Source organism: Xiphophorus couchianus, chromosome 19 (genome assembly GCF_001444195.1).
Source record: "Xiphophorus couchianus chromosome 19, X_couchianus-1.0, whole genome shotgun sequence".
NCBI lineage: Eukaryota > Metazoa > Chordata > Actinopteri > Cyprinodontiformes > Poeciliidae > Xiphophorus > Xiphophorus couchianus.
The window spans coordinates 16,268,082-16,278,648 of NC_040246.1; the positions used below are offsets into that span (position 1 = coordinate 16,268,082).

General features: G+C 38.9%; 1 protein-coding gene across 3 annotated transcripts; it reads right to left on the reverse strand.

Annotated features, from left to right (window-relative positions):
• Window positions 1-5,741: 5,741 nt before the first annotated feature.
• Window positions 5,742-8,161, reverse strand: arf6b (ADP-ribosylation factor 6b). Of its 3 annotated transcripts, none has more exons than XM_028001022.1 (2): window positions 8,002-8,161; window positions 5,742-7,642 (listed from the first exon to the last, which is right to left on the reverse strand). In XM_028001022.1, exon 2 carries the CDS (start codon window positions 7,162-7,164, stop codon window positions 6,637-6,639), a length of 528 nt encoding a protein of 175 aa, XP_027856823.1. In that variant the 5' UTR covers window positions 7,165-7,642; window positions 8,002-8,161; the 3' UTR covers window positions 5,742-6,636. The 3 variants fall into 3 exon arrangements, with proteins under 3 accessions (XP_027856823.1, XP_027856822.1, XP_027856824.1); XM_028001021.1 differs by having other exon boundaries at window positions 5,742-7,770; window positions 8,002-8,160; XM_028001023.1 differs by having other exon boundaries at window positions 5,742-7,639; window positions 8,002-8,131.
• Window positions 8,162-10,567: the final 2,406 nt, after the last annotated feature.

The following is a 10,567-nucleotide window of genomic DNA, read 5'->3' on the forward strand; positions in this document are numbered from 1 at the left end:
AGACAACAGAACTCACTTTTTTAAAGCGGAGCATGTGACCTCTGTTATCTCTCAGCACAACTTCCAAACCCCTTTTGGAATGCAGCAACACTGAGCATTTTGAACCATACTTTCACAGTTGCATCAAATGGCGATGGAATACTGTAGAACAACTGGTTTTTAGTGGAAACATCGCTGCTTCCCTCCTCTCTCTCTGTTAGGATGATGTTAGGACAGCTGTGCTGCAGTTGGGAGGGGGGCAAGAATCCAGCTCTGTAAGGATAGTGTGCACACATTTCCATTCCTATTAAAGCATTAGTATTGGATCATTCATTAACATTGCTTAAAGGCATTTTGGAGTCCAGACCAGGGTACATACGGAACATTTTCCTGAGTCATTTCTTAATTGTGGAGCATAAGTGAGCAGCAGCACAAGACTTGCCACGAATTAGTCTTTTTCTCCACCTCCTAACAAGCAACATGTGTTGTTTCATCCAGAAGCATTGTCACAACACTGATTTGGCATGTATGAGAACTGTTCAAAGGAAGCGGTTGAGGTTGCATCACATGGACCTTCAGTCAGTGTGTGCAACTGTGGGGGTGAATGACTTGTGCCTGTGCTCCCGTGTGTGATGATAAAATCACCCTCCCTTGTTTCTGTGAAAACAGATGCTCCGTGACAAAGGTTGGGGATCTGTGTGCTGCCTGAACAAGCACTGGCCAGTTCTATTCACCAAGCAGATTATCACAAAGGAGTAACGACTGATTTTTTTTTTTTTTTCGAAACATATGCAGTTGTGGTTTTTGCAATAAGGAGATTCAGAAAACTGCAAGCTGCAGCACTATTAATCATACCTTACCCTCCTATCCCTGAAGTAACACCATTCTCACACCTGAATGCAAGCTATAATCCTTTGTATTTCTGGTGTGTGATTGCAGAGACAAACTAGTTTAAACTAATAAATCTGTGCCAAGCATCTATAGATCTTCAGCAGCACCCATGACCATATCTAGGAAATTGAATTACACTTACACCAATGATTTTAGCCGAGTTAAATAGAATTTGTAGCACATGTAGTGCACACTCTGCTTCTATGCACATTATGTACGGCGCTACACACAAATTGAAAATGTCAGGTGGAATTGCAGCAGTTCATAATAATTTTCTGGTTCTCTGAGCTTGTAATTTCACCACAGCAAGCAACCTTCAGCTGCACATATGAATGGAATGTGCTTTGGACAACTGCCCGGTGTACCTTGGACTTCACGGTCCTCACATTTTCAACCTTATTTGGCCACCAGAGCATGGCTGATAATCAACAATTTCAGGGAAAAAAAATATAAGTGAGAAAATTCAGGTCTGAAACAACTGCAGTCAAACAAACTCAAGTTACACAGCCATTACTGAAAGAAAGGAGCCTTGCAAAAGTATTCGAACCCCATTTCCTAACATTTTGTCATGTTCCAACAGCAGTGATCCTTAATGTATTGTTATTTAAATATATTTCAATGGACAAAACAAATCAGTGCATTTTTAAAAACAAGTGACAGCGGATGCAGCTGGCAAATCTTTCAGAGTATCTTCCAACAGCTTGACATAGACTACCATGTTGTTTTTGCAAAATAGCTCAATCTCAGTAATAATTTATTTATTCAATGCTGAAGCATTTTACAGTTTTCCATAACTGTATCCGTGACCTGTCGTCCTATTCCTTAGTTTTCAAGATATTATTCATGATGTTCTCTTGCAAATCTCTGAGGCCTTCATAGAATTTCACCCAGTGACACTCTACTGACAGATCCATACTACTCCTCAATGTATCCTGAATGAAATACTGTTGCACACCATCATTTTTTATTTGCAGAAACATTTCCTCTCACTTTCAAATTATGCACTACTTTGTGTTCGTTTTCCACATGACATCCCAAAAGAATACAGTAAAATTTCTGGTTTTAATGTGAAAAAATCTGTTAGCGTTCAAAGGGTGCTAATATTTTCGCAAGGCACTTTGATTAAAGCCAGTTGCTTTCAGGGGAACTGTGCCCTCAGCAGGAAACCAAACAGCTTTCTGCCACTTCCGCACCTGTTTTAAACTGAGCTCTGTGTGAGTTCATCATTAACTACACAATCGAAGAGGCTACAGAGGGTGCACAGGAATTCAAAAGTGGACATAGAGGCAGCAGTTTCACAACCAAGGACAACTTTAGTGTCTATAAGGTTAAAGAGAAACCAAATCAAGCTGTAACAACAGCAGTTTGGAGTATCTGTTCCCACCAACCATTTAGCAAATAAATAAATGGCTGTAATGATGGTGCTTGGCCTTTACGGGCACGAATGTCCAAATCCTACCGTGATTACCCAGGAGGGTGTGTCTACTAAATTGTAGGCTAGCATTAAGCCAACAATGACTATGTTGGGGAGGATTACTCTCGAACTACCTGCAGAAATGCTGCTCTGCAGATGGAGCTCAGAGGAAATGAAGACAAGTGACTTAGACAAACCACACCCCTGAAAGCCGCAAAGACAGTTCAGGTTTAGCCTGTAATCGTGGGAGGGATGCAGTTATTTAACAACTCTGGAGCCATTTCACTTTTTCCCTGAAGCTGACTAATAAGTTGGAAACCATCATTGTGAAACAGTGGAAAACATGTGTTGTTGGCACCGCATTTAGAGGCTGTTTCCTTTTAATTATTTCCATGTAAATCCGAAAACCTGATAGGAGACTTATAATACCAAAATTGGCACTGTTTGTGACGCCAAAGACACTCATGCGTAACTGTAGAGATCCTTTAACCTACTGTCATAGAAACAAGCCCAACAAACACGCAGATTTTAAACCTAAGACAAATTAGTCACATATTCACATGCAAACAAGTTAAGTAAGAGCTTAAGCCCTTAGTTTGTGAATTACGAAAGGACTAAACTATGTGCCTATTTTCATAAGCATGTTGCTCACAGCACTTGTTTTTTTGGTGTTTTTTTGGTGTTGATGTTGTAGCAGCATTGATGTTCGGCCTAGCACCTCATTATTGCAAGCAGTGAAGGTTATTAGAAGAAGCTCCTCATTACTGAGCTTCCTACTTTGACCTAAAAGCCATTTCTGACCTTTCCTCTCAGGAAGTGTGTGGAATTCCAGTTGAGTATGGAGGGAGTTGACAGAAGGGCAGGAGGTTTTACCTTTACAGAAGGGAGGTCATTAAAACCTGCACAGTTTTTGTCCTCTGCCCTCGAGCACTAGTGTTGCCTATAAAGACTAAAGGATCATATGGTTGTAATAAAAGGTGGAAACCCTGGTGGTTAAATTAGGCATATTCTGGAGACTTCTGTCCTATACAATGGGCTTGACTTGTACGTGATTATATAAAACTTTTTTGCAGTTTTTCCAAAGGAAGTCATAAGTCTCAGAGTCTTTAGAAGTCATCTATGTCACCTGACCTACCAGACAGAAACCTCTGTGGAGCTAAAACAAACATCCTGAGGCTTTAAAAGCTATTACTAGAGCAAAAGATCTTACAAACAACAAGTGCAGTCACTCTGACAACAACTATGACTCAGAATGGGACACATCAAAACAGTATTATGTCTGATTGTCACTCTACAATTTACATGTACTGTATGTTTTAGTTTCAGAATATAATCCAGGAAATAGTATTTAGTATGCTGTGCTCAAATTGTATTATAATAAAACACTGAAAAATTAAAAGACACTTTGTTTACTAACGTTGGAGCATAATGCGCTCTATTTGACTTTATTAGGAACACATTAGTTTTACAGGCACTAAAATCATACAAAACATTTTATTACACATATGTACATTTATTTAATGGTATTCATGTAGCACATATGATTAAAATGTAAATTTGTTTGCCTTTCTGCGCTTTCTAGAGATATAAACCTTAAGAGCCAATTACCAAAGTTATCTGCTCTGACAGAGCATACAGTTGGCCTCTTCACATAAATGCCCCTCATTTATTGCAAATTGCACTTTCAAAATCAAATGGTGAGTGACAATAATTTTGCTTTAAGTGTACGACTGTGTGTTTATAGTCACTAGAAATATCTCTACAGCTGGATTTGTCTTTTTTACATGCAAAGCAATGCGCAGCAGCAGGCAGGGAAGGACCAGTCCTGGATTACCCTATGTTGCATACAACTGGGTCAAACTTTCTCTGTTATCTAATTAGCAGGACATTAAACCTTACAAATAATATAGTGGGAAAAAAATGACCTAATTTGCTTTTATGAAAAACATTTTTCGATAAGTCAGATAGACATATAGATATGTTTAGGTCTTAGTGATATTATCATTAACATACACATTATTTAAGCAACAGTAAAAAGAGTTGCTGTTTTTGTGCTTTTTTAAACAATTATTTTTCAGTTCAAACAGTGGTGCTGTGGTATTTTTAAAGGTTTCATACTGTGTGGATTGCAGTGAAACCAATTTGCTCCAAAAAGCTTTACACTGCAAACTGAAGTGTTACAGATTTGCTTTGTGAAGTCACGTCTCAAGCTGAGGCAAACTCAGGAAGTTGCAGCTGACAGCTCAGCACCAACATGAAACATTCAAAAAGAATTCACAATTCAGCTGAATATCAGCGCAGCCCATTCAACTTTTCATGCAAACAGTTGCGTGCACTTCTCTGTTCTTAAAAAAAGAGAGAGCAACTGGACTTCCTGTTTTGCACATTTTCACTGCTGAATGGGGTGTGCACTGAGGCCAACTTTAAATCTGAGCATGGATGTTTAACTATTCACAAAGACTTGGCCAAATGTGACTCAAACACTAATTCCCTACATGTTCTGTATTCTTTAGATGACTACATAACAGTTTCTACAAGTTTTAACTTGAATTTCAGACATAAAGTATCAATTTAAAAATTACGAGTTGCAAAAAAAATTATATAAATTATATTTATCTTGCTTAGATACAATTGAAGAATTGAAATTTGCTGACTGATAAGTGTTAGTCCACTACTCCCTGTTTCTAAGCTAACCCTGGTTAAATATGCCCTTTATCACATCAGCTAGTAGAGGATAACAGAGGGGTGTTTTTATTTAAATTGTTTAAACATACAATAAAGCAGTTGAAGGAGAAATTAAATTAAGAGAAAAAAGTTGGATATAAATCTTATTAACATTAGATGTAATTAAATACAATTTGAAACCTATTGTGGAGAATAAGAATTTTTTGGGTTAAATTTGAGTTAAACACTTTAAGACACATGTAGCTGTGGATTGCTGGTCAGCTGGCTGAAAGGTTGCTACACTTTTCCCTCAGTTACAAAAGGGACAAATCTGGATGTTTTCAGCTTTGCCATGTGAGTCCAGTCCCTTCACATCAATGTTACACAACTTCTACACCTAGCTTCAGAAGAATTACTTAAGGACTGATCTTAGCACAATGTTTCCTACCCTGGTCCTCATGGCACACTGCCCTATATATTTTAGGTGATTCCCTGCTTCAGCACACCTGATTTCAATTGATGGATGAGTAACAGGTTGAACTCCAATCCATTTAACATGCAGGGCAGTGTGCCTTTAGGATAAGGGTTGGGGAACACTGACTTAGCCAACTATTTAAATGTTTCTAAGCGTCAAATATGAAGTCTTATGACATAGTGGAGAGTATATCACAAATGTTTTCTTTGCAATTGCTCTAAGCATATAATAACCAAGTTGTAGCTGAAATGGCCTAAGTCTAAAAGCAAGACTCTGCAAGTAATGAACCAACAAATGAATGAAAATAAAACGGAGAGATAAAAGATTTAAAATCACTTTTTTAATAAGACATTACAATGACATTGTTCTGTACATAGTTCCCCCAGTCAAATAAGGAATAGGACCTGCACCACAGGCTGTTGTTCAACATCTCACTTCTTAACAGCTTTCTGTTCTGACTGCGCCAACGAATGGACTCTGATGTTGGGTTAATGTACTTATGTACTCATGCTACAGATATAAGCAATCATATAATGTCCCAATACTGAGACTTTTCAGCTGTGGTATCAGATTGAGAGGTCAGAGCTGAGGTTACCAATGGCCTGTTTAATACTCTGCACATTATAGTGAGACATGACATAGGTCAATCAGTTAACTAGAAAAGCCCACGTAATTGTATTTGGGGTAAGAAAATGTGTTGCGACATGTAAACATGGGCAATGTTTTCTTTTTCTTGCGTTTACCCCAGTTCTTTTCAATACCAGAGAAGAAAAACTATAAATCACAGTACTGTGTCCTTCAAGTAGGCTACATGACAAATAAAGAGCTCAATGTCAAAGTTTATCCCAACAGAGACAAAAGGACTGTGAAACATCTCAAGTCCAAGAATGAACTCAAGAGAAATAAAAGATATAAAATAGAAACAAAAGAACAGGCAAAGGTGGTGATCTCTGTGATTTTGACCTTAGAAACCAGTTAACCGCATTTTTTTTTTATCTCAAAAAGCCCAAGCAAAAAAGAATGTGATATATGCCTGCTACAGAAAATAAGCAAACTTTAAGCCGGCAAACCCAGTTAAAGATAAATTAGTCAAAAGATAAACGTAATAAAAATAAATTGAGATAATCAACTTTTCTTAAGCATTCTCATTTTGAAGAGTAAATTGTTACTTGCAACATTGTAGTTTTGACCTAAAACAGTCAGCACTCAATCATTAAGACTTGTAATTTGAAGTTAACCATGTCAGACCCTCATACAGTCCATCACCTGTGGTCGCACAGGAGGGCTGAACATACCAATTCCTATCTCTGATTCGGGTCAATCCGAGCTTCTCTTGTATTTCATGTGGCTTCATGGCATCCGGAAGGTCTTGCTTATTGGCAAATATCAAGATCATGGCATCTCTCATCTCGCGGTCATTGATGATGCGATGAAGTTCCTGTCGCGCTTCGTCAATGCGATCCCTGTCTGCGCAATCCACCACAAAAATTAAGCCCTGGGTCCCAGTGTAGTAGTGTCGCCACAGGGGACGGATCTTGTCCTGGCCTCCTACGTCCCAGACGTTGAACTTGACATTTTTGTAAGTGACAGTTTCCACGTTGAAGCCAACTGTGGGGATTGTGGTCACAGACTGTCCCAGTTTCAGTTTGTAAAGGATTGTTGTTTTTCCAGCAGCATCAAGTCCGAGCATTAGTATTCTCATCTCCTTGTTGCCGAAGATTTTTGACAGCATTTTCCCCATTTTGAACTCTTGAGCATAAATACTTTGTTCCCAAGGAGAAAATGTGATAATGTTTTGATGGTCACTTGGAATGCAGCTCAGTTTAATATAGACTTACTGGTGAAACCATGAAGTGAATGGATATTTTGTTTACTTGGGAACAAAAGTCAGAAATATACACACATGCTTGACTTTTCACCTTAAAGTCTGTCTGGATCTTGTTAGGTGCAGGGGCATTTATGCTCAGATAATGTCTTCTTGGCCTACACGCAACATGACACGATCAGACTAAGAACTTGGCAGCAGCTGTTGCAGGTCGTTCATTGTTCAGTAAAAATGAAGATAAAGGTACAGGCCGCGATGACTGGAAACTGCAGAGAAGATTCACTGTGTGGGTAAAAAGGACCTCCAACAAAAGCCGCGATACTTGAAGAGAATTTCCTCTGGTGTTAGGATGTGGCGGTCCTCCTCACCGGGTGCGCCCTTGTTCTCTCCACTGCTGTCGGGGGGAGAGAAACAGCAGCTTTACGTCGGGACACTTTACCGCGCTACTAGGGAATAACTTCGTAAAATATATCCCTGCTTGTCCGTGGCCAGAAATACCCCGTAAGAGAAACTCTGGTCACGCTGAAATGAGATTTAGGGGGAGGGTCAGACATGAAAAATTAGCCAGCTATTGCTAGATTGCCTGTTAATACAGCTAGTTAGCTCGTTACCTAGCACGCTAAGCTAAGTAGCTAACAGCAGTTAGCGGCAGTCAACTAAACAAATCAGGGCAATAAACGTGTGCTACGATGACAATATGATTAGCGACACATTTTAGTAGAAGAAGAGACCGGTTATAATTAAGTTACTTACCTGTTTTTGTCCTTCAGAGTCGATAAATTGACTCAGCTCTTGCCTTCCTCCTTTAACCGGAGCTATCCGCACTACCGCTGCTATAACGGAAAGGTGTGGAACTGCATCAGGGGCCACTTCCTCCTGTCGGCTCCATTCAGCTGACAGCCGCCCAATCCGCCTCCGTCTGTCTGACGCTTCTTTACATGCCACACTCTCACACAATGAATATTATGACAACAAAAAAGTTTTATTTTGGTAATTCGTTTCAAAAAAGTACAACTCACATCCAGAAGGTATGTTTTTAGAGCATTTATTTCTGTTGGTTTACAAGCAAATTTCAGTTTTTCAGGGATTAGGTTTACATTGCAGTATCCCAAAACAACCATTCCATTTGAATGAGACATAGTCGGTCTGCATGTGAAACACAGTCATATTCATAAATATTACACACTTTATAATTCTTCCAATGCTGCTGTTATGCCATTAGTTATAACTATTTTCCGTCCACTTAACTTTCCACTGATGTATGAAAACCTAACTTCTCAGCACATTTTGGACAGCTGTCTAGAATCATTATGTTATAATCATAATATGGCCATAACATAACACTGGAGTATAAAAATATTATTATTTTTTGGCTTATGTCATGGTAAGATTTGGATCCTGGGTTGATTTCACAAGCTATAAAAATAATTATTGTATAGCTGTAAACCACAATCATTAACGCAAAATTACGGTATATCACACTGTCGTTGTGTTATAAATACATGCACTGGGGTGATTTTGGTTTAGGAAATAAATGCCAGACAAAATAAACTTTGAGTAAATTCCAACTCATTGAAATGCATCCTTTCAAATATGATATAATGCGATTTTACTATGTCTTTTCTATAGTATTTATCTATAGTATTTATTAAGATACAATATTTAAGGTTTCTTTCCATCCATTTGTCAGGAAAAGTCTTAGAAAGTAAGAAATGGGTAAGAAAAGAATATTCTGTGGAGACTATGGTGTTTCATCTTGAATACAAAAACGTATTGGATCTCATAAATGAAAATATATCTTTGCCAGTTATTTATAATTATAAGAAGAGTAACATCTCCCCCTAGCGGCCAACGGCATGTAAAGAAATTGTTAGCGCAATCTGAGACAAGAGAGGTCAAAGAAAGAGATCCAGAGTATCACATTGAACCAGAATGGTATCAAAGTGTCTTCCTTAATGTTTCGGTAACCTGGTAGGAAAAAGGTTTGTTTATCGAGTGTGCTCCTCAAATGGTAACTAAACCAATTCATATGAAGGAATGCCCTGCAAGATATTTTTCGCCTTACAGTTTCTCGTCAAACATCATGACGTTCCCAACAACTATATGCTAAGTTTAACACCTACGAAGTCAATATAAGGGTATATAAATATATATATATTTCATGTCTGATGCAGATGTCTGATAATGTTCAACACTAGAGGTTGGTTTCTAAAATAACCAAATAGGCAACAACAGAACAGAGCACAGCCATGAGAAGATTCATCTAGACCTCTGCATGTAACCAGTGAAATATGACAGAAATTATTCTTAGAGTTAAAATTAATTAGATTAACTATCAGCCTTGAGAGCAGATATATACATTTGAATTTACTTATATATTTTATTTAATCTAAGAGCTATATTTTAATCATTCTACTGGCGGTGATTGGCTGCTCTGCATAGTAAGAGAAGTTTGAACTTTTGGGTCTTAGGTTTAGGAGGCAAAGTTACTCGTTTTGTTTGTCACCTGGATGGTTGACCGCCACCAGGACATTAGTGATGTGTCGGTCGCGAACGATCCGGCTCTAAGAGCCGGCTCTTTGAAGTGAACGATTGGAACCGGCTCCACAATGGGAGCCGTTTTAGGATCCTATTTGGGAGCCGGGTTTTTTTCTACAGTATATCGCTGTCTCTCCGCCTCCCTGTCGTTGTGCTTGTGCTCTGCAAGTGCCAGAGCCGATAGTTTTTCCCCACATCGTTTTTTTTGTTCTGAGGTGCCTTGCTGTCTCTCCGCCCCCTTCTCCCTCTCCTTGCGCGTTTTGCTCTTCTGCCAGTGCTACAGCGGAGAGTTTTTTCCCCTCGGTCCACTGCCCTCATGTCAAGCGTGTGATCCACACATCTGACCAATCACACAGAGTTTCAATTAATAATGTGGCGGGAAAACACTGAAAAAAAAGTTTATCTCCACTTTTTTTGTGGAAACGGCAGGCAATTGGCCAAGCTGTATAGCGTTCGTCGGCAGGTGTTTATGTACAGACACTCAGTCAGCGTCAAGAAGCACAGAAAGAAGGGGAGTCAGTGTGAGAACTGAATAGGTGAAAATAAATGAGTGACATAAAACAGAGCAAGATTTGGACTCATTTTAATGCTACATCAAGCTCCAGGGCAGAGTGCAGACTGTGCAAAGTCAGCATTTCCTATCATGCAGGCTCGACAAACAACCTGCACAGGCACATGCGGACATCACACGCATCGGTATTGCTATAGCATTGTTATGCGGCATTTTTACTCATCATAAGTGCTTAACAATGTCAATAATGAAACAAAATATTATAAAATT

Bases quoted from the DNA above. Each gene is read 5' to 3' on its own strand.
- arf6b (XM_028001022.1), bottom strand. From the start codon at position 7,164: ATGGGGAAAATGCTGTCAAAAATCTTCGGCAACAAGGAGATGAGAATA.